The sequence below is a fragment of the Microtus pennsylvanicus genome, chromosome 13, assembly GCF_037038515.1.
Source record: "Microtus pennsylvanicus isolate mMicPen1 chromosome 13, mMicPen1.hap1, whole genome shotgun sequence".
In the NCBI taxonomy this organism is placed as follows: Eukaryota; Metazoa; Chordata; class Mammalia; order Rodentia; family Cricetidae; genus Microtus; species Microtus pennsylvanicus.
In genome coordinates, this window is record NC_134591.1 from 50,369,731 (window position 1) to 50,394,029 (window position 24,299).

General features: G+C 42.9%; 1 protein-coding gene and 1 non-coding gene across 2 annotated transcripts in view; both read left to right on the plus strand.

Annotated features, from left to right (window-relative positions):
• Positions 1 to 2,719: 2,719 nt before the first annotated feature.
• Positions 2,720 to 24,299, plus strand: part of Eif2b3 (eukaryotic translation initiation factor 2B subunit gamma) — a 63,768-nt gene continuing 42,188 nt past the window's right edge. The window contains exons 1-3 of the mRNA XM_075945534.1: positions 2,720 to 2,792; positions 12,204 to 12,361; positions 15,132 to 15,277. Of these exons, the coding sequence (XP_075801649.1) occupies positions 12,214 to 12,361; positions 15,132 to 15,277 (294 nt within the window). The 5' untranslated portion in view covers positions 2,720 to 2,792; positions 12,204 to 12,213. The remainder of the gene's footprint in view (positions 2,793 to 12,203; positions 12,362 to 15,131; positions 15,278 to 24,299) is intronic.
• Positions 13,936 to 14,037, plus strand: LOC142834567 (U6 spliceosomal RNA). The gene has a single exon (XR_012907647.1). It is a non-coding gene; the product is annotated as a U6 spliceosomal RNA (small nuclear RNA).

Sequence of the window (24,299 nt, forward strand, 5' to 3'; positions counted from 1 at the left end):
ACTTGCAGCAATATTGCCTCTGCCACCCAAATGCTGAGATTTCGGACACCCACCGCCACACCCAGTCTAAAGAACCCTGTAAAGTGAAGGGTTTTCTGCCATTGCCTGCTCTGGGACATCCTGTGTGCTGCAACTGCTTTCCTCGTTAGCAGAGGTGCAATCACCCTCACCAAGCTGCTGTAGCTACAAATGTGTGGTGACGACAGGGTCAACACACATGATCAGCCACTTAGGAGCCTTCAGTTTTATTTTATTTTATTTCTAGGGTTATCATTTTTCTCTTTGCTGCACTTTCTTGGCCAGTTTGTTCTCTCTCTTGCCTTGTGTACACTTTAGTCCCAGCACTCAGGAGGCAGAGGCAGGTGAATCTCTTGAGTTCAAGGCCAGCCTGGTCTGCAGTTTCTCCTCCTTCTCATCTTTCCAGTCCTTCCCTCTCTCCCAGATCTATACTCTTCCTCCTCTGTTTCCCTTCAAAAAAGAGCAGGTGTCCCGGGGATGTCACTGGAACATGGCATAACAGGTTACAATAAGACTAGGTACAAACCCTCATACCAAGGCTGGCTGAGGCAACCCAGAAGGAAAGGGGCCCCAAGAGCAGGCAAGAGTCAGTGACAGCCAGTGACAGTGCATGCAGGCAAATATGTGTACACGTGCTTGGTGGTACTGGAGGAGACCCAAAGAGCTCAGAGGAATCCCTGGAACTGGAGTTACAAATGGTCGTGGGCCACCATATGGATGCTGGCAACCAAAATCAAGTCCTCTGCAAGAACACTAAGTGTCCTTACCCCCTGTGTCATCTCTCAAGCCCCATGTGGACTGTATTCTTGTGACCTCTCTAGCTCCTACAAGCCTTCCTCCCCCTCTTCTGCAGGTTTTCCCCCAACTGAAATTTTTCAAATAAATATTTTAATTTGTTAATTTTATTAAATCTTGGCCCTTAAGTACACGCCTTTTTACTATTCTATATGGTGAAACTGGATGTGTGTGTGTACATGTACATGTGTAGGTATGTGTGTATGTGTGTGTGCATTGCGTATGTGTGTGCATTCGTGTGTGTATGTGTGTGCATTGTGTGTGTGTATGTGTGTGCATGTACATGTGTAGGTATGTGTGTATGTGTGTGTGCATTGCGTGTGTGTGCATTGTGTGTGTGTGCATTGTGTGTGTGTGTGCATTGCGTGTGTGTATGTGTGTGCATTGTGTGTGTATGTGTGTGTGCATTGCGTGTGTGTGTGCATTGCGTGTGTGTATGTGTGTGTGCATTGTGTGTGTATGTGTGTGTGCATTGCGTGTGTATGTGTGTGTGCATTGCATGTGTGTATGTGTGTGTGCATTGCGTGTGTGTGTGCATTGCGTGTGTGTATGTGTGTGTGTGGGGGGTGACTTCTGTGCATATCAAAGGAACAGGACAGCTCCAAGCAAAGCACTTACACGATTGTTTGAGTCACAGCTGAAATGACTGCTCTGCCCTCACAGAATATTATTGTTTACTTGAAACGAAAAGGTGGACTAACAATTTACAAAAAAAAAAAACCAGCCACTTCCAGAAAATCCACTAATAAGATTGTTGCCAATGATAACAGTTGAGCTTTTCAGAAACGGAACTTCAAAAAGCTTGTGTCTCTCCTCGTAAATGTGCCAGCCTTCCAATAGTTAAGGCTGCTTCTGATCAGACCGATGGTAACGTTAACACACGTGACTTTTTCAATATTGTGAAACTAAGTCAGCTTAGGGGAAATCTGCATTACTCGGGAAACTAACAGTTGACAAACAGTATATCAAGTTGGAAAATCATATGGGTGAAATGTCGACCCCAAGTACAAGCAGTGTTCAGAGGTCTGGTGACAAGTCTGTCCTTCCAGCTAGGCAGGAGATCACAAGCTGCAGAATACCCCGGGCAACTGAAACTCTTCCTAGAAAGACATAAAGGATGGCCAGCGAGGTCGCTCACACTTTTAATCCTAGCCTTCTCAAATAAATATACAAATAAATGCAGAGAAGAGGCTGGTAACCGGTTCAGCAGGCAAAGGTACTTGCTTGGCAATCTGAACCTGAATCCTGGAACCCACACAATGGAAGCAGAGAACCCTGACCCCCCAGGTTATTCTCTTACCTCTTCCACACAAGTGTCACGGTGAGGAGCTGGGAATGCAGCTCAGTGGCAGTGTTAGTCTACCATGCATAAGGCTCTGGGTTCAAATCCCAGCAGCACATTAAAAAGGGTGTGTGTGTGTGTGTGTGTGTGTGTGTGTGTGTGTGTGTGTGTGAAAACAATTAACTCTTTGGCCGGGCGGTGGTGGCAGCACTCCAGAGGCAGAAGCAAGTGGATCTCTGTGAGTTCGAGGCCAGCCTGGTCTACAAAGAGCAACCCTGTCTCGAAAAAAATGAAACAAAACAAAACAGCAACAAAATAGGAAAAAACAAAAAACACTTGACGAACCAAAATTTGCAGCACCCTTGGGACAGGGATACAGAATGGCGACTCCCAAACCGAAGAGACTGGAGGGGACACTCAATGAGCACTGGTCACTAGTGAATGAACGAAAGGGCAGTAACACAGACATCCCATACCACGGCTCGTGGGCCGCCGGGTCTCCGCCACGTCAGGCACCGCCAAGGGCCGGAGCGTCTTTGCTCCCCGCCATCTATCACTCGGCGCTCGTCCCTCCTTCCTGAGTCGGCCCTGCGCGTCCCATCGAACTGCTCGGCCACCGCGCGCCTGCGCCATTGGCCTGTCAGGCAGAGGCGGCGTGGGGAGCGTTGGGAGCGGCCGCGGCGTGCGGGGAGCTGAGGTAAAGCCGGGGCTTGGACCGAGCCAGGCGGTGCACGAGCTGCCTGAGCAGGGGGAGCGGCACGCGGGTGCAGGAGAGCCCGGTTCCTGTGAGGGAGGCGAGCTCGCCCCGCAGGGCCCGAGTGGGCAGACGGGGTACTGAGCCCCGAAATCGCCAGCCGTGCTGGATCTGGCCGTGGAGCCAAGTGTCCCAAATGGGAGACTGGAGAATCCAAGCCAACCACCTTGTGCAACAGATGGAAAAACTGAGTTTCGGGGCGGGAAGGTTCTGCTCGAAGTCACACCGAGGGAGCATCGGACCCCCGTGGTGTCGTGCTGACATTTTCCCGATCCTGTTTATTCTTCCCGCATTTATTTGGGCTCAGGGCAGGAACTACGGGGGATACTGGAGGGCCCCTATTCTCAGCGCTCAAAGGTTTGGCAGACCAATTACGATGCAGGGGTCGATCTTACCGTTTAGGACCGGAGAAGGCGACCTGTGCTCTGTGGAAGGCATGCTTGACGCTGTAAACGCCTCTTGTAAAACTTGGAGACTGTTGAGACTTCCCGTCTTGCTATCGGGAGTCATGACGATAATATTGAGACTTTGGGCTCAGCTTAGTATTATGATTAGCTAGGTTCACAATTATTCTTGTTTCTTGGGTTGCATTTAAAAAAAAAACAGAGTTTCAGAACAGGAACTCGAGATTCTAACCACCTAGGTTCTACACGCCTTTCTGGTTTTGTACACATTTGAGCTTAACTCTGGTGGGCTGTTGTGAGATAACAGGCGTTCAACCCACAAATAGGTACCTGACTGGGAGTATTCTGTCAACACAGTCCCCAACTCAAGGAACTTTTTATCGAGACAGGGTTTCTGTGTAACAACTCTGGCTGTCCTGGAACTTACTTTCTAGACCAGGCTGGCCTCGAACTCACAGAAATTCACCTGCCTCTACCTCTCAAGTGCTGGGATTAAAGGCGTGCATCACAGCCCAGCCAATGAACTCACCCTTTTTGTTTGTTTGTTTGTTTGTTTTTTTGAGACAGGGTTTCTCTGTGGCTTTGGAGCATGTCCTGGAACTAGCTCTGTAGACCAGGCTGGTCTCGAACTCACAGAGATCCGCCTGCCTCTGCCTCCCGAGTGCTGGGATTAAAGGTGTGCGCCACCATCGCCCAGCTGAACTCACTCTTAATAGGCATTTAAATGAATGCCTACAAAGAAGCCTATAAAGGCTGATGCAATCTGTACATAGCATAGCAGAAACAACTAGAGAAAGATGTCCCATCCCTGAGGTGGGAAGAGCTAGTTGTGGCTTAGTACTGTGCAAGATGGTTCTCTAGCTGAGTCTTACAGTTTTCCTAGTTGATTACCAGGCCCGGGAGAAAACCAGCCAAGGAAGCAGGAGTAGCCCCGAACCTGCAGTTCTAGCTACTAAGATCATTTGAACCTAGGAGATTAAGGCACACTATATTTATTTATTTTTTTTCAAGATGGAATCGGGAGGTTTGTCTGGTCATGCCAAAGCAGTCAAACAACCCCGAGTTTATTTCAGAGCTTGCTTATATACTTATATAAAACCAAAACAAACACAACACAGACGGTCACTCGGTATCTGACCACAAGACCATTCCTGTCCTTGAATGAGCAACCTCCTCTCCGTCATGTGCTTGCTGTTCAGAAGCAGCCTTACTTTCTATCTTGATGTTTCTGAGGTTTATCTTCAGCAGTGTACTGTCTACTAGATAGAATGTTCTTTTCTCTCGGGCTAAATCAGAAGTCTCTCACAGCCCTCAAGGTTATAAAAAAAGTAGAGCAGGCAAGCTTGGACTCAGCGGACTTCTTTAAGTCAGAAATGACTCCAGATAAAAACTGAATCCCACGTGGGCTCCCACAGTGCACTGGTGTTTTGCTTCCATCTGTATACGCCTGTGGAGAGCTGGAGTTACGGATAGTTGTTAGCGGTCATGTGATTGCTGTGGAATTGAACCCTGGTCCTTGGAAGAACAGCCAACCACTGAACCATCTCTCCAGCCTCACTTGTTCCTATTTTTTATTGATATTTATATGAGCTCTACATTTTTCTCTGCTCCCCTCCCTGCCTCTCGCCTCTCACCCTTCAACCCTCCCCCAAGGTTCCCATACTCCCAATTTACTCAGGAGATCTTGTCTTTTTCTACTTTCTACTTCCCATGTAGATTAGATCTATGTAAGTCTCTCTTAGTGTCTGTATTGTTGTCTAAATTCTCTGGAATTATGGTTTGTAGGCTGGCTTTCTTTGCTTTATGTTTAAAAACCACCTATGAATGAGTACATGTGATAATTGTCTTTCTGTGTCTGGGCTACCTCACTCAAAATAATGTTTTCTAGCTCCATCCATTTTCCTGCAAAATTGAAGCTGTCGTTATTTTTTTCTCCTGTGTAGTACTCCATTGTGTAAATGTACCACATTTTCCTTATCCATTCTTCAGTCGAGGGGCATTTAGGTTGTTTCCAGGTTCTGGCTATGACAAGCAATGCTGCTATGAGCATAGTTGAGCACATGTCCTTGTGGCACAATTGAGCATCCTTTGGATATATACCCAAAAGTGGTATTACTGGGTCTTGAGGAAGGTTGTTTCCTAATTGTCTGAGAAATCGCCACACTGACATCCAAAGGGGATGTACCAGCTTGCATTCCCACCAGCAATGCAGAAGTGTTCCCTTTTCCCCACAAACTCTCCAGCATAAGTTGTCATCAGTGTTTTTGATCTTGGCCATTCTTACAGGTATAAGATGGAATCTCAGAGTTGTTTTGATTTGCATTTCTCTAATGACTAAGGATGTTGAACATTTCCTTAAGTGTCTTTCAGCCATTTTAGATTCCTCAATTGAGAGTTCTCTGTTTAGGTCTGTACTCCATTTTTTTTTATTGGATTATGTGTTCTTTTGGTGTCCAGTTTTTTGAGTTCTTTGTATATTTTGGAGATCAGACATCTGTCTGATATGGGGTTAGTGAAGATATTTTCCCATTCTGTAGGCTGTTGTTTTGTCTTGTTGACCATGTCCTTTGCTTTACAGAAGCTATTCAGTTTCAGGAGGTCCCATTTATTAATTGTTTCTCTCAGTGTCTGTGCTGCTGGGGTTCTATTTAGGAAGTGGTTCCCTGTGCCAATGCGTTCAAGTGTACTTCCCACTTTCTCTTCTGTAAGGTTCAGTGTGGCTGGCTTTATGTTGAGGTCTTTGATCCATTTGGACTTGAGTTTTGTGCATGGTGATAGATATGGGTCCATTTTCATTTTTCTACATGTTGATATCCAGTTATGCCAGCACCACTTGTTAAATATGCTTTCTTTTTTCCATTTGATTTTTTTTTTTTTTTTTTTTCCATTTGATTTTTTTGCTTCATTGTCAAAAATCAGGTGTTTAAAGATGTATGAATTGATATCTAGGTCTTCTATTAAGTTCAATTGGTCCTCCTGTCTGTTCTTATGACAGTACCAGGCTGTTTTCAGTACTGTAGCTCTGTAGTAGAGTTTGAAGTCAGGATTGTGATGCCTCCAGAAGTTCTTTTATTGTACAGGATTATTTTGGCTATCCTGGGTTTTTTGCTTTTCCAAATGAAGTTGAGTACTGTTCTTTCGCGGTCTTTGAAGAATTTTGCTGGGATTTTGATGGGCATTGCGTTGAATCTGTAGATTGCTTTCGGTAAGATTGCCATTTTTACTATGTTAATTTTGCCTACCCAAGAGCATGGGAGGTTTTTCCACTCTCTGGTGTCTTCTTCAATTTCTTTCTTCAAAGATTTAAAGTTCTTGTCATACAAGTCTTCCACTTGTTTGGTTAGAGTTACTCTGAGATATTTTATGCTATTTGTGGCTATTGTGAAGGGTGTTGATTCTCTGATTTCTTACCCAGCCCTTTTATCATCTGTGTACAGGAGGGCTACTGATTTTTTTTTTTTAGTTAATCTATCCTGCTAGATTGCTGAAAGTGTTTATGAGTTGTAGAAGTTCCTTGGTAGAATTTTTGGGATCGCTTATGTAAACTATCATGTCATCAGCAAACAGTGAGAGTTTGACTTCTTCTTTTCCAATTTGTATCCGCTTGATCTCCCTTTGTTGTCTTATTGCTCTAGCTAGGACCTCAAGAACTATATTGAATAGGTATGGAGAGAGTGGACAACCTTGTCTTGTTCCTGATTTCAGTGGAATCACTATGAGTTTCTCTCTCTTTAGTTTTTGTTGGCTGTTGGCTTGCTGTATATTGCCTTAATTATGTTTAGGTATGTTCCTTGTATCCCTGCTCTCTCCAAGACCTTTATCATGAAGGCATGTTGTATTTTGTCAAATGCTTTTTCAGCATCTAATGAGATGATCATGTGGTTTTTATTTTTCAGCTTGTTTTTATGGTGGATTACGTTGACAGGTTTTCATATGTTGAACCATCCCTCTGTGGGATGAATCCGACTTGGTCATGATGTATGATGGTTCTGATGTGTTCTTGGATTCAATTTGCTAGTATTTTATTTAGTATTTTTGCATCAAGGTTCATGAGTGAGATTGGTCTGTAATTCTCTTAGTATTGTCTTTCTGTGGTTTGGGTATCAGGGTAATTGTAGTCTCATAAAAAGAGTTTGGCAATGTTCCTTCTGTTTCTATTGTGTGGAACAATTTGAGGAGTATTGGTATTAGTTCCTCTTTGAAAGTCTTGTAGAATTCTGAGCTGAAACCATCTGGTCCTGGGCTTTTTTTAGTTGGGAGACTTTTGATGACTGTTTTTATTTCTTCAGCAATTATAGGTCTGTTTAATTTGCTTATCTGGTCTTGATTTTATTTTGGTAAGTGATATTTATCCAGAAAGTTGTCCATTTCCTTTAAGTTTTCCAATTTTGTGGAGGACAGGTTTTCAAAATATGGCCTGATGATCCTCTGTATTTCCAATGTGTCTGTTGTTATGTCCCCCTTTTCATTTCTGATTTTGTTAATTTGGATATTCTGTATATGCTTTTTGGTTAGTTTGGATAAAGGTTTGTCTATTTTGTTGATTTTCTCAAAGAACCAACTCTTAGTCTCATTGATTCTTTATATTGTTTTCTTTGTTTCTATTTTGTTGATTTCAGCTCCCAATTTATTTCCTGCCATCTAGTTCTCTTTGGTGAGTTTGTTTCTTTTTGTTCTAAAATTTTCAAATGTTCTGCTAATTCACTAGTGTGGGATTTTTTCCAGCTTCTTTATGTAGGCATTATTTAGTACTATGAACTTGCCTCTTAACACTGCTTTCATTGTGTCTTATAAATTTGGGTATGTTGTGTTGTCATTTTCATTGAATTTTAGGAAGTCTTTAATTTTCCCCTTTATTTCTTCCTTGACCCATTGATCATTCAAGTGAGCATTATTCAGTTCCATGTGTTTGTGGGTTTTCTGGAATTGGTATTGCTGTTGACTTCTAATTTTAAAGCATGGTCTTCTGATAAGGTACATTGGGTTATTCCAATTTTTTTTGTATTTGTTGAGGTTTGTCTTGTTACCAAATACATGATCAGTTTTTGAGAAGGTTCCATGAAGAAGGTATATTCTTTTCTGTTTGGATGGAATATTCTATAGATGTCTGTTAAGTCCATTTGAGTCTTAACATCTGTTAGTTCTCTTGTTTCTCTGTTCATTTTTTTGTCTGATTGACCTGTCCAGTGATGAGAGGGGAGTGTTGAAGTCTCCCACTATTAGTGTGTGGGGTTTAATATATGATTTAAGCTTTAGAAGTTTTCTTTGACATATGAGGGCGCCCTTGTATTTGGGGCATAGATGTTCAGTATTGAAATTTCCTCTTGATGGATTTTTCCTGTGACTACTATGAAATGTCCTTCTTTGTCTCTTTTGACTGATTTTAGCTTGAAGTCTATTTTGTTAGATATTAGGACAGCTACACCCGCTTGTTTGTTAGGTCCATTTGATTGGTATATTTTTTCCCAACCTTTTACCCTGAGACGATGTCTGTCTTTGAGGTTGAGATGCATTTCTTGTATTATAGAAGAGGGATGGATTCTGTTTTCTTTTTTTTTTTTTTTTTTTTTGGATTCTGTTTTCTTATCCAGTCTGTTAGCCTGTGCCTTTTTATGGATTAGTTGAGTCCATTTACATTAAGGGATATTAATGACCAGTGGTTGCTATCTTTTGTTAATTTAGTTTTCATCGTTGGTGATGTTAATTTGTGCGTTTTTTTCTTCTTCAAAATTTGCTGTAATAGATCATCAATTGTCTGTGTTTTTGTTGGTGTAGCCATCTTCCTTGGGTTGGAGTTTTCCTTCTAGTATTTTGTGTAGGGCTGGGCTTGTGGCCAGGTATTGGTGAAATCTAGATTTGTCAGGAATATCTTGTTTTGTCCTTCTATGGTGATCGACAGTTTTGCTGGGTATAGTAACCTGGGCTGGCATCTGTGGTCTCTTAATGTCTACATAATGCTTGACCACAACCTTCTGGCTTTCATTGTCTCCACTAAGAAGTCAGGTGTAATTCTGATAGATATGTTACTTGACCTTTTTCCTTTGCAGCTCTTAATATTCTTTCTTTACTCTGTATGTTTAGTGTTTTGATTATTATGTGGCGAGAGGACTTTTTTCTTTTTTGGATCCAGTCTATTTGGTGTTCTGTAAGCTTCTTGTAACTTCACAGGCATATCTTTCTTTAGGTAGGGAAAGTTTTCTTCTATGATTTTGTTAAATAGGTTTTCTGTGCCTTTGAGTTGAACTTCTTCTATATCTATTATTCTAAGATTTGGCCTTTTTATGTTGTCCCATATTTCATGGATATTTTGGGTTAAGCTTTTGTAAGATTTAATGTTTTCTTTAACTGATGAGTATATTTCCTCTGTTTTATCTTCAGCACTTGAGATTCTCTCTTCTATTTCTTTCTTTCTTTTTTTTTTTTCTGGTTTTTCGAGACAGGGTTTCTCTGTGGTTTTGGAGCCTGTCCTGGAACTAGCTCTGTAGACCAGGCTGGTCTCGAACTCACAGAGATCCGCCTGCCTCTGCCTCCCAAGTGCTGGGATTAAAGGCATGTGCCACCATCGCCTGGCTCTCTTCTATTTCTTGTATTCTGTTGTTCATACTTGCATTTGAGGTTCCTGCTCTTTTTCTCATGATTTCTGTTTCTATAATTCCTTCAGCTTATCTTTTCTTTATTTTTTCTATCCCAGTTTTTAAGTCCTGAATAGTTTCTTTTATATGTTTGAGTTCTTTTTCTTGGTTTTCTTTAAGTGATTTGCTGATATCTTCCAATTTTTTTGTTTGTTTTTTCCTCCATTTTTTAAGGTAATTTCTCATTTCATCTTTAAGAATTTGAAACATTCTCTTGAGGTTATTTTTTAGATCATTTTTTTTTTTTGGTTCATCCATATTTGGTTGTTCATGTCTTACTTTTGTAGGGTCTTTAGGTTTTACTGGTATTGTGTTGCTCTTTGTGGTGTAGCATGTGATCTTACCTTTTCTACTTATCTTTTCCTCTAATAGGTGTGGTTGGGGCTGTCTGAGATTCTGTTGAATAATCTTCTAGGTGCCAGTGAATCCAAAGCTCAGATGGTTGTTCCTCGTGGTATAGTCAGTGTCACAGTTCTAGTTACCCCATTGGTTATTCCTGTTCCTGGAGATAGCTCAGTGCTCCTGTGCTTTGGTCTGTTCCCTTGGAGTTTGCTGTCTCAGGCCTACTTTGGCCTAGGCTGCTGACTTTGACCTGTTTCTGTAAATCTTGGTCTGGACCTCCTCCTGCAGAAGTCGCTGGCTTGGAGTTAGATCTGTTCTGGTGGAGATCACCGACTCTGGATCTGGTCGCTGGTTCAATCTTGATCCACCCGAGTCCAGGGACTGGGTTTGCTCCTGGCTTCTGTTCCTGGTGGAGCTTGTTCTCTCTGTGTCTTAGGTAACTGAGTCAGTTCCACTCCTGTTTGGTAGAGGTCGCAGACTCTAAGTCAGGTCCTTGGCTCAATCCTGGTCTTCCAGTGTCCCAGGACTGGTTGGCTCCCAGGGCTGGATTTGCTCCTGGCTTCTGCTCCTTACCGGTTTTGACCTGTTATCTGTAGATCCTAGTCTGAATTCCCTCCTGCAGAAGTCCCTGGGTTGGAGTTGGACCTGGAAAGGTTTCGGGTTCTAGTCTACTGCCTGGGAGGTTCCAGGCTTGGGTGCGCCCGAAACTGCAGAGGACCTGCTTACTTCCTCAGGGGTCTCTGGGACCCGCAGGAGTTCCAGGTTCCTGCCTATTCCCTTTGATGTCCTAAAACAATGCCCAAACCCACAGAGGACCTGGCTCGGGCCTACTCTCTCTGAGGTCCCAGACTTGGGCCTGGCCCCGCCAAGATCTCTGGTTCCTGCCTATTCCCTCAGAGGACCCAGATTCACTCTGTCACCCAGGCTGACAGAGGTCCTGGCTCTGGCCTAGTTTCTGGGAGGTTCTAGACTCTTGCCCAGACCCACCAGGGTGTTGGCTTAGGTCTACTCCTTTGAAGGTCCTGGATTCACTTCCGGACCCTCAGCAGTCTCTGGCTCTGGCTCACTCGCTCAGCGGTTACTTCCTTATACCTGTTCTGGTGGAGATTGTTGGTTCTGGATCTGGCCGCTCGGTCAATCCTGATCCGCTTGTGTCCCAGGACTGGGTTTGCTCCTGGCTTCTGCTCCTCTAAGATTTACTTTTTTATTATTTATGCAGTGTTCTGCCTGCAATGCCGGCCAGAAGACACCAGAACATATTATATATAGATGGTTGTGAGCCACCATGTGGTTGCTGGGAATTGAACTCAGAACCTCTGGAAGGAAACCAGTGCTCTCAACCTCTTAGCCATCTCTCCAGCCCCCGAAGCTTGTGTTTTTCAAACAAGCTCTCACTATATAGTTTTGGCTATCCCTGTGTTACCCAGACTGGCCTTGAACTCATTCAGGTCTGCCTGCCTCTGCCTCCCCAGTGCTGAGATTAAGGGCATACACTACTACCATACACCACTACTACTGGCACTTGAATTTGTCTTTTTTTTTTTAATATTTACTTAACTTTATTTTATGTACATTTGGTATGAAAGTTTCAGATTCCCTGGAATTGGAGTTACAGACAGTTGCGAGCTGTCCTGTGTGTGCTGGGAATTGAACCCAGGGACTCTGGGAGAGCAGTCCGTGCTCTTAACCACTGAACCATTTCTCTCCAGCCCCAAACTTGTCTTTTCTTAAACAACTCAAGGGCAAGTTCCAGATAGTTTTACTTTATATTATTCTACTTTTACTAAGATTGGGGCTAAAACTTGTTTTGGTTAGAGACGATGAGAAAGATGACATTTGAACTGCAGGTAGGGAGTGGTTCCTACTCCAGTAACTAAAACAGGAGGTGATGCATCTGGTCTAAGTGGGAATTTCTCACGTAAATAAAAACAAAACTAGCACTGCATTATATCTCTCTCCACCCCCTGTGCTTGCAGTCCTGTGAAGATGGAGTTTCAAGCTGTGGTTATGGCCGTTGGTGGGGGATCTCGGATGACAGACTTGACTCCCAGCATTCCCAAGCCTCTGCTTCCAGTTGGAAACAAACCTTTAATTTGGTACCCACTGAACCTGCTTGAGCGCGTTGGATTTGAAGGTGAGCTGTGGCAATGATAGATGCAGTCATAAAACTTGTGTGTTTTATGTGTGTTTGATCCCAATAATTTGTCAGCATTATGAGAGTAAGAGAAAATAGATGATGGCAGACTAGGGCTTAAAGTTTGCTGGAGACTGGATGCTTAAGGTGGGACCCAGGAGCACCCTTTGACCTTATGGGTCCTGCAAAACATAGCCGTTAAAGAAGGGGTTCTCCACAGTGATCCAAGATGAGCCCTATAAGGATATCAGAAAGACACGATTGGGCATCTAAATGCCTGCTTGTCAGTACTTGCTGAGACTCTATAATGTGCTGAGTAATAGTTTAAGCATGAGAATAGAAATTTGAAAAGACAGCTCAGGCACTGACTTCTAGAACCTTCCTTAAGATTATAGGAGGAGTTTTTGTCACTTTTCACTTGGATTAGATTAGATGCCTGATGATGGCATTAAATGGGAAGTAGAATATAAGACAGGGAACAGGCTTAAACAAAGATAATGAGTTCAGCTTTGGCCACAATGAGTTTGAAGTCTCATTAAGTAGAATGAATCAGAATGCAACACATCAGGGTGCCAGATTCTAGGGCCCAGACTGCTGCAAGAGGGTTCATTCAACTGTGAGAGTTAGATAGGCCCATAAAATTTCTGTGCAGAAATTTTCTATGTAGACAGAAGTTTCTCTCCAGCCCAGTCACGCAGCATTCTGTCCTAAATAAATACACAGAGGCTTATATTAATTATAAACTGTTTGGTCTATTAGCTCAGGCTTATTACTAACTAGCTCTTAGAACTTAAATTCACCCATAATTCTTGTCCACGTTTAGCCATGTGGCTTGGCACCTTTTATCAATAAGGTATTCTTTTTTTTCAAGGTTTCTCTGTGGCATTGGAGCCTGTCCTGGAACTAGCTCTTGTAGACCAGGCTGGCCTTGAACTCACAGAGATCTGCCTGCCTCTGTCTCCCAAGTGCTGGGTTTAAAGGCATGCGCCACCACCGCACGGCCTTAGTAAGGCATTCTTATCTTGCTTCCTCTGCCTCTGACTGATGACTCACTCTCTGCCTTTCTTCTTCCCAGAATTCTCCTAGTCTGGTTGTCCCACCTATACTTCCTGGCTATACTGGCCAATCAGCATTTTATTAAACCAATATGAGTGACAAATCTTTGCAGTGTATAAGAGTGTTATCCCACAGCATTTCCCCATTTTTTTCAATACAAGAACCCTGAATCTAATCTCTTTTGTTCAGCTTTTTTCCCCAACCTTTATCCAAAACAACTTGTAACCAACATGCTAAACAAAGACAAACATCCATAATCCCCCTTTTGGAAATGTGGGCATTCTTCCTGCTACTTGGGAGTGCTGGTAATCTTATGGGGACCCAAAGAAAATTTAGGATAACTGGACTTTTCTGTGAGGCTTGATTATCTCAGCCAGCATCCTTGAGGCTGTTCTGGATGCAGAACTCAGAGGAAACTGCAACAGAGGTGCTCTGAAATGTTGGGTCATCTGGGCCATCTGTTCCCATGGAGATTTTCAGAGGATCTTCCTCAATCAAACCTTAGTTTTCTTAATCAAGAATGAATCCACAACCTCTCATTTCCTGGAATGACACACAGAAGATCAGCATGGCCTCTGCACAGGGCTGTCAAGCAAATTTATGAAGCATTCCATTTTTTTTTCCTTCTTCTGCCTTCCAGCACCTCTGGAAGTATGGATTTTGTAAGGCTAGCTGTTATTTTGTGAATTTGTTGTTACCGTTTTCCCGTGGCGCAAAGGCACTGGAGGCGGAGATAAAGAGCACTGCAGTTCTCCAGCTCCCTCCCTCCATAGCCTTCACGGTCTGCTTTTCCTGAAACTCAGGCTCTGGTCCTAGGCATTGCTGCAGGAAAGGAAAGAGGGGGAAGGGGTTGCACAGATAGACCTCAGCCAAATTGGCTGGCTTCTTAGGAGTCATTTTCTTTTCTTTTCTTTTTTTTAACAATTTATTTTTTTTTAAATATTTATTTATTATGTATACATTATTCTGTCTGTGTGTGTGTCCGCAGGCTAGAAGAGGGCACCAGACCTCATTCCAGATGGTTGTGAGCCACCATGTGGTTGCTGGGAATTGAACTCAGGACCTTCTGAAGAGCAGGCAATGCTCTTAACCACTGAGCCATCTCTCCAGCCCAGGAGTCATTTTCTTTTCTTCCCCTTGAAGGGGAAACAGCTTTTTTCCCTGGTACATTTAAAGCTCCCCAACTCTAGGGCGGTGCCAGTTCTGGACAAGTGCCACTGCATCCCAGAATGCTCAGAGGGCTGAGCTTCTTAACCCTGAAGATGAAGTTCACTGTTGGCCACTGCCAGGTCTGACTAGTGTTTTGAGGACATTGGTGCATCATGTAGGAACTGTATTATTAACCCATTCAACCTGTAATTGGTGATGTTTTCATATCATTTTAAGAGACTAAATATGGAGGGGGGGGCAGGTATAAAAATATTTGTACAATTTTAAATATCACAATTAAATGTAAGCTGGTTTTCCACAAAAAAAACATACATTAAAAAGGCTCAGTAATATTAGCAGTTATAATTTTTGATTTTGACTTTGAGACAAGTTCTTAGTCAGGCTGGTCTTGAACCTGATGTGTTGACGAAGCTGGCCTTGTCCTGATTCTCCTGACTCCACCTCTGGAGTGCCGGATCCACAATAGAGCACATCTGACTGAACAATTGAAATTGTCGCGGTGAATGAATTTCTGCATTTGTCTGTTATTTCTTTCATCCTGTAGAAGTCATTGTAATTACAACCAAAGATGTCCAAAAGGCTCTCTGCACAGAATTCAAGATGAAGATGAAAGCAGACATCGTGTGCATTCCTGATGAGGCTGACATGGGGACTGCAGATTCTCTGCGCCACATATATCCAAAACTTAAGGTAAAAAACTATTTCTTGACTTTATTTGTATTGAAGATGAATAATGTATTGTTTGGCAGTGCTTTATAGTTTACAAAAAACAGGGTCCCACTATGTAGCACTGGCTGGCCTAGAACTTGCAATGTAGATCAGGCTGGCCTAAAACTCACAAGAGCTCTGCCTTCTTCTGCCTCCCAAATGCTGGGATTAAAGGTATGCGCCATCATACTTGGCCATAGTTTTTAAGACTTAAAAAATATACTTTATTTTTATCTGTTTTGAGACAGTTTCATGTAGCTGAGGATGATCTTAAGCTCTGGATTCTCTTTTCTCCACTTCCCAAGTGCTGTGATTACAGGCTTGTACCAACAATCCTAGCTTAATATATTTTCATATCACATTAATTGTTGCCCGTTTAGGTAACATAGTCTGCTTTTCAAGTAATAATATATCCATTTTTGGATATGTTTATAGCCTCACTTTGTAGTCCAGCCTGGACTGGAATTCTCTATGGTCTAGGCTTGTGTTAAATTCATAATGATCTTCCTGTCTCAGCCTCCCGAATTCAGGGATTGAAGGTATGCACCTGGCTTAAAATAAAATCACTGGCCAGGCAGAAGTGTATCTTTTGAGTTAGGAGTCCAGTCTGGTCTACAGAGAGTTGTAGGATATCTTAGGGCTATTACACAGAGAAACCCTACCTCAATAAACAACAGTAAGAACAATAACCAAAAGACATAAACAAGCACAATTCATGTGTGTGTGTGTGTGTGTCCATGTGAAAGTCAAAGGAGAGCTCTCTGTTGGGGTCCTCGGTGCCGCCTTAGTGAGGCAGAACTCATTTCTGCGGCTGCGCTGCTTCCCTCAGGCTGACAGGCTGGGAGTATCGCTCAAGTGCGCAAGTGCGGGGATTTCTGGCTTGTGTCACTACATCTGTCGGGCTTTTTATGTGGGCTCCAACCACCAAACCCAGGTCTGGCTTCTGAGGGTAGCATGTTCACCCCGGTGTCTCCGTAGCGCTGTTCTGCTTTGTTTTGGGATAGATGGTCTTCTTATATTCAGGCTTTCTTCCAAGCCGACATCCTACGGCATCAGCCTCCTGAGGGCTGGAGTCTGTATCACTGTACCCGATGGCCTCACTTTCAAAGTCGCTTATATTCTGTGTTTATTATTAGCTGCCCTCTGTCTTTCCAAAAGGAGCACCGTTTCCTATGTGATAATCCTCTCGGGAACCGTCCCTTCCTCCTCTTCCAGCTGCACCGTGGGCCTGCGCAGAACTGCCCTGGGCTGGGCTTTGCATCTTTCTGAGAATCTCCTCCTCTTTCCTGTGTTACCTGCCCTTGTGCCTAGGTTTCATTCCCACCGTTCTTGGTTTATTCCCTTATTTCTGAGGAACCCAGGTCTTATTGGCTTTTAAAAAAAATACGTGAAAGATAAATGTTCTGAGAAGTTTCATGCTCTTGAGTGATGAGTAAGATTTTATAGTATTCTGAGTTAGTTATATTTTTTACACTAAGTACCAATAGTAAAAGAAAGATTTCCTTGACATCTTCGCCCCTTCCCCAGTCTTCCCTTTCTCTGAGGCCTCCTTTATGCTGGGGCTTCTTCAAACTCGGCCTCACAACAACTTCTGACCAAACCTGTGACTCCTCTGATCCTTAAAAACCCCAGTGAAGACAGCAAAGGGTTCAGCTCATTTTCCAGAATTTTTATTTATTTACTTTTTTAAAGATTTATTTATTTATTATATATACAACATTCCTTCCGTGTATGCTTGCATGCCAGAAGAGGGCACCAGATCTCATTATAGATGGCTGTGAGCCACCATGTGGTTGCTGGGAATTGAACTCAGGACCTTTGGAAGAACAGCTAGTGCTCTTAACCTCTGAGCCATCTCTCCAGCCCCTCCAGAATTTTTAGATGATCCAATCCACTAGTTTTCCAACACCAGAATCCTCCACACTGAGGAGGATGTTTCCTTTACCCCACCCCATGTACTTCCGTCTCCAGTTTACAGATAGGCAAAGTATGTTTCGGAAATTAGAGATTCACCTGGAATGTGGGGAGGAAGAGCGTGCGTTGGGTGCCAGAGTTTCCGTTGATGCCTTGAGTGACCAAAACATTGAAAATACTATGTCTCTGGGTACAGCCAGGTGCGCATGACTAGTGGTGGAGTGGCTTGGAAGCCAGAAGTCAGGCGTGTACCAGGCGCCCTCTAGAGGAGTGTTAGGAAATGCTGCCTACATGGGCTTGCTGAGTTAGGAAAGCTTCGTGAGCTAACGAATTGGGAAGCTTTACTTCTAATTGCAGAAAGAGTGGGAGTTTGTAATGGTGGAGATGTGAGGAGTGAGAATAGGACAGAATAACTCCATTTTAACAGTTGAGGAGTTACTATAAAGATTAAATACCAACAGCTATTTTAAACCCATGTTATGGAAAGACTTCCCTCAGAATAACCTTAAACATCTGAAACTTTAACTTTCATACATGTTTTTATTTGTTGGAAATTTACCAGGAGAATACATATCAGTAAAATAGGGTTTTACTGTGTTGTCCTGATTGTCCTGGAACTCACAATGTAGACCAGGCAGCCCTTGAACTCTGAGTGCTGGGATTTACTGTGTGTGCCACCACTGCCCAGCTCTCTTCCTTTAAAGACAGGGTCTTCTGTGAGTTCGAGGCCAACCTGGTCTACAGGAGCTAGTTCCGGGACAGGCACCAAAGCTACAGAGAAACACTGTCTTGAAAAAAATAAAATAAAGACAGGTTCTTGCTATCTAGCCCTGGCTGACCTAGGACTCAATGTGGAGACCAAGAGCTGGCTTCAAATTTGTGGTGATCCTCCTGTCTCTGACTCCCACATGCTGGGATTTCAGGCATGCACCACCACACCTGGCAAGGTTTAATTTAAAAACAAAAATTAAAAAAAGAAAAAGAACTATTTCAGGGAGAAAGATCCGGCAGGTGGGAAATGGGGCGGGGTGGGGATTGGAAACAACAAAGGCCTGCATTCTGATAACAGCTAATTGTTCATGTGTGTGTGTGTGTGTGTGTGTGTGTGTGAAGACCACAGAGCCCTGTACTGTAGTGATACCTAATTATTCACACGTCCCTGCCTGAGCACTTCTGAGGATACTACTTAAGTTTCAGATCAGTATGTCTAAGAAAGTAATTTATTACCTTAGAAATTTAATACCTGTTCTTAGAGACTGCCCTGAAGTAGAATTAATTTATTAGCCAATTACGGTCACAAGGATATAAAGTTTATTTTCCACAGGACTAACCAGAGCAGTTGTTCTGAAGATATATCTGGATTTCTAATCCTCACAGCCACCTTAAAGATAGACTACATGAGTTTGCTTTCCTATGGAGGAACTTGACCTTCTCTCTTGAGAGATCTTAAATAACCTACTCCAAGAACATTCTTGCCTGCGTCTGATCCAAAATTAGACCCTGTCCTTGAGAGGGCTTTGCTTTTGCTTTTGACTTTTTAAGACAGGATCTTATCATTGCCCAAGCTAGCCTCTGACTCTCAACTTCGCCTTCTGAGTGCAGTTCCATGCCTGACACTATCCCTGAGTTATACACTTGTACCCATTGCTTCTACTTCCCAAAGTGTAGATTTCATTTTAAAATTAGCAGTCTAACTGGGCAGTAGTGACTCATGCCTTTAATCCCAGCACTCAGGAGGCAGAGGCAAGTGGATCTCTGTGAGTTCGAGACTAGCCTAGTCCACAGAGCGAGTTCCAGGACAGGCTCCAAAACTACACAGAGAAATCCTGTCTTGGGGGGAAAAAAACCCACAAATTAATTAATTAATGAAAATTAGCAGTCTGAAGGTGCACATGCCTTTAATCCCAGGCAGGTGGATCTCTGTGAGTTTGAGGCCAGCCTGGTCTACAAAGTGAGTCAGGATAGGCAGAGTTGTTACACAGAGAAACCCTGTCTCATGGGGGAAAAAACAATTAGCAGTCTCCTAGTAGTATCTTGTTGTGATCATGTAGGATCCTTGTCTGCATGTGTGCAGCTCTTGTTTCTTCATATCTTTCTCTTGAGTGAAGGGAAGTCTGGTCTTTCATTCCAGTTTGCTCTGTAGCCGAGGGTGTCCTTGAATTCCTGATCCTTCTGCCCCTATCTCCCAAGTGATGGAATTACAGGTGTATGCCACCAGACCCACTGGGACTGAGTATTATAGGAGGACTATCCTATGTCTAAGGACACAGGAACAAGAAGCCTGCCAAAGTAGGGCTCAGCACATAAAAACTAAGTGACTCCTTGGACTGTAAGCCGGATCTGCATTTGAGCTTTGGCCTTTCTGAGATCATTGGTCATTAGTGCTGTTCTTGCCATTCAGAAACCAAATTTGGTTATTCCTTAGGCAAGTGTTCTAAGAGCAGGCTAGTGAAGTATATTTAAGACGCCTGAGTAGACCGGATCTATAATAGAGTAGCCTGTGTTTTAATCGTGTACCTTATGTTACAGGTCTCATTGCTTCTCTGAATTTTAAAGTGGCACAGTTGGTGATTCTCTATTTAACCTACACAGAAATTTTTCTGTAGCCAAAGGCAAACCTCGTTTACCCTTTGCCTCAGTTTCACAACTCACAAGGCAGGGATAATGATACCAGCACACTAGTTGTTAGAGGCCTAGTTATTTAAATCCTTTGATGTAAAAGAAGGACTATTGTTATATGTTTTATGAAACAGCAAACATGCTACAACAAAGAATAAAGTATGATGAAATCCCCTGGAAACAGCTTATTAGAAAAATTGAATAAACATTCTATTTTTAGATGTGTAAAGAACTAAACATAAGTTATTCTCAGTTGAGCGTTTGATGTCCTTATCAAGTTACAAATCTCTGTCAGTCTTTCCTGGAACCTTTCATTTTGCCCAGGGTTTTGTTTTTGTCAGATCTCTATCTGTCTGTTTGGAAAAGGTAAGTATAATTTGGTCAAGGGAGGATCTGAGAACTTGGTCCTGACTTGCCTGCAGACATTTTGTAAGTGGCAGCTTTCTTCTGATGAATGCTTTGGTGGGCTGCAGTTTACCCCTGAGGATCGCTTCTTTACTACCGCTCTTCGTGAAAATTCCAGGTGTTACCGCGGAGACACACTGGGGTTTTCATTTTTCTTTTTTAGTTTTTTAAGACAGGGTTTCTCTGTAGCTTTGGAGCCTGTCCTAGACTGACTCTGTAGACCAGAGCTGGCCTCGAACTCATGGAGATCTGCCTGTCTCTGCCTCCTGAGTGCTGGGCTTAAAGGTGAACACCATCACTGTCCAGCATCAGACTGGGATTTTCAAAACCTTTTGATTATTATTGTTGGGTTGTTTTGTTTTGGTTTGGTTTTTACTTCTCACTTTGAGAATGTGCAGTAGAACGTTTCCCTTGCTTCAGTAATCTCATAGATCCATAGCTTTAAGTGTTTCCATCCCGTTGTCTCTCATTGCTACGGGGTGGATATCTGATCTGTGGGGTGGAGCTGCTATAGCCTGTATTTCATTTGATAAGCCAGAAAACTTTAAAGCTTTGCTTTTAAGCATGATTTCCCTATAGACAGCCCTTTCGTGGAACAAAGGGCTGTAGGGTAGTGGGGACTAAGGAACTGGACAGAAGGAGTAGACTGTCATCACAGATGTCACTGGTAGGAACAAGTATCCTGTTTGACTTAGACATCTGGAAGCTCCTGTGAAGATGGCCTGTCTTACTCTGAATCATGAGCTGATCCCTGGACCCACATAGTAGGAGAAAAACAGTTCCCACAAGTTATCCTCTCGCCCCATATGCACAACATGAAAATACCCCACTCCACAATAAAATAAATAGAATTTTAAAAAAAATAAGTCATCTCTGAAAAATGTTGAGGATGTTCTGAGTCCTCTAATGTCAGATATTCAGCCAGGAGCCAATTGTTTCATTGATTTATGAAAATAAGTATGCACATACATGTTATTAATATACACATTTGAATAAACATAAAAATTTAATAAGTAATATAAATTCATCTTTTTATGCTTAAAGATTACCATTTTATGGTGTCTTTGAGCAAAGAATTAATAATGAGAAAATTGGGGCTAGAGAGATGGCTCAGTGGTCAAGAGCACATACTGCCCTTCCCGGGGACCTGGATTCAATTCCCAGCATCCACATGGCAGCTCTCAACCATCTGTAACTCCAGTTCCAGGGAGTCTGATGCTCTCTTCTGCTCTCCATGGGCACCAGGCACACATGTGGTACATACACTTACATACATGCAAGCAATCTGTCATACACATAAAACAATTTTTTAAATAAATAAGTATGGGAAAATTAGAAGTTAACTGAGATGTATAGAGTCTGAGACTGTGCTTGTTAGTCTAGTTGTATGATGTGATTATTTGTTTGGTTTTGGTTTTTCATTGTTGCTTTTGTTTTTCAAGACAGGGTTTCTCTGTAGCTTTGGAGTCTGTCCTGGAACTTGCTTTGTAGACCAGGCTGGCCTTGAACTCACAGAGAGCCGTCTGTCTCTGCCTCCTGAGTCTGGGATTAAAGGTGTGCACCACCACTGCCCAGCGATGTTTTTATATGTGTGTTCATTAAGGTAGTTTTTATTTTATTTGGTTTTTTTTTTTTTTGTCGTTTTTCGAGACAGGGTTTCTCTGTGGTTTTGGAGCCTGTCCTGGAACTAGCTCTTGTAGACCAGGCTGGTCTCGAACTCACAGAGATCCGCCTGCCTCTGCCTCCAGAGTGCTGGGATTAAAGGCGTGCGCCACCACCGCCCGGCGGTAGTTTTTATTTTAAAGATGTTTGAAGACTAGGAAGATTTTGGGACCTGGACTAAGGCAGTGCAGTAGAAATAAGGAGGAAAATCAAGGAATTTTAGAAGTGGAGTCTGGGTGGGAGAGAGCGTGTTTCAGTCCTGTATGCCAGGTGTCTGACTTCAGGCCTGGATAGTCGTGACAGTATGACTGGGCTAAGAGACACTTAAGCAATATAGCTCTGAGCCTAAGGATTATCTTTTTCTTTTTCTTTCTTTCTTTCTTTCTTTTTTTTTTTTTTTTTGAGACAGGGTCTTATCATGTAGCCCCTAGTGGCCTCAAAACCACAGAGATCAGCGTGCCTATGCCTCCTGGGTGCTGGGATAGAAGGCTTGTGCTACCACACCCAGCAGTCATTCCTCCCTGCACCTACCGCCCCAGTCTCAGTGAAAATGAACTAGCAGCAGCTGGCCCTTTGCTGTTGGAGACTATAGACTGGGAATTTTTTCTAAACCATTTTCAACCAAAACTAAACCAGTGAGGTCTCTGTTACAGTTAACTGTGGAGCTTGGAAAAGCCTACAACTTCTTTTGGAGATTAGATTTGAGTTGGATCACATAAGAAAATGTAAAATGACTGTTTCTAGTCACACCAAGTAGCAATTCCTTAGTTTCAGATGGGTGGGGATAGAGTATGGATTGGGATCATAGTCACTGTTTGAAAAGTAGGTGGGTAAAAGCTTGGTATTTTACCAAGCCCTGACATTTTTTTCCAGGGGGCTATGCTTTGCTTTTTCCTCGGTATAGGAAATTGTTTGCCAGAGTGTATTATTTATCACAGTCGCTGCCAGGAAACGAAGCTATTCCAGTAGTTCTCCTTTCCTCCCTCCTCCATCACCTCCACACAGACAAGCATCCGGCTTTCTGTTTAACTTTTGAGTTTTTTTTCCTAGTTTTACTCAGTGGTTTTGGCTTGATTGAAAATGTTCTTGTAATGAGGTATTTCTGGGCTTTGCTGTGCAGTGTAATTGAGTTTTCTGAGCTTGATTTGTTTGCTTTAGTCAACACTAACTGGCAGCAGTTTGTAGTTTGAATTCCTGAGTGTTTTGAATTCTTCCTAAATACTACAGTGGTATTTTCTCTTGGAGACCATGTATGTTGGTATACTGACCAGGCTGGCCTCAAACTCACAGAGCTCCACCTGCCTCTGCCTCCCAAGCGCTGGGATCAAAGGCGTGCGCACCACTGCCCAGCTGAGTTTTACTTTTTATTAACTTCTGGTTTTACTTACAGGGGTATGGGTAAGGGGTTACTTACAGGAGCAGAAATGATTCAAAGATAGCTATGTCACCTAGGTGCACCCCAGCATGGGTGACAGCCACAAAAGCTGGGAAGCCTGGAGGCTGGAAGGTGTCTTTCCAAGTGACCAGTGTAAACAGCTTCCAGGCAGCTGGTCTGGTTTCAAAGTTCTCTTTGCAGCTTTTTTTCTGGAGTCTTCCTTGTAGCGCAGCTTCCCTTGTCTAAGAGGGACTCTCAGCTTTTATTGTTTACTCTGGCACGGAGGGCCCTGGTGCATCTGTTCTGTTTGGTTGGGGGAGCACGTGACACACAGAAGAAGTCGAGGACAATGACAGCTGTTACACAACAATCAGGGGAAAAGTTGTCTAAAAGCAAAGAGAAGTAAGCCTACAGGCCTGCTCACAATTATACAAGACTTGCTTGTTTGGCGTTCACAGTGATGACAGATTTAAACACTTTTGCAGATACTGAATAAGGTCAGCGTTTATTTACCAAGACAGTTTTGTCACCACTTCAAGGATAGCTGCATCAGAGCCGTTTTCTTTATTTTTTTATGATTAATTTGATTAATCATAAAATAGTCAACGTATAAAAACAATCATCTTATTAAGGCAACCTAGAAAAAAAGAGATTTTCACTCCAGCTGTCTTCATTATAATGAAGTGGAGCGACTTCTGAGCTCTCGTACTGAAAACCATGGGCCAAAAAGTAGGATTCTGCAGACTTTTTTTCCTCCTTGGCTTATATGTATAGATGTTGTCTGATTTCTTTTGTTGGGGGGTTGGAGTTCCTGATCCACCTGCTTTCTTTTTCTTTCTTTTTTTGTGTGTGTGTTTGGAAGCATGGTTTCTCTGTGTATTACTGGCTGTCCTGGAACTCACTCTGTAAACCAGGCTGGCCTAGAACTCTGAGATCCACCCTCATTAAAGGTATTTTCCACCACTGCCCAACTGAATGTACAACTTTACACATGCTCAGTACTTGCTTCATCAGTTATTAAATGCCTAG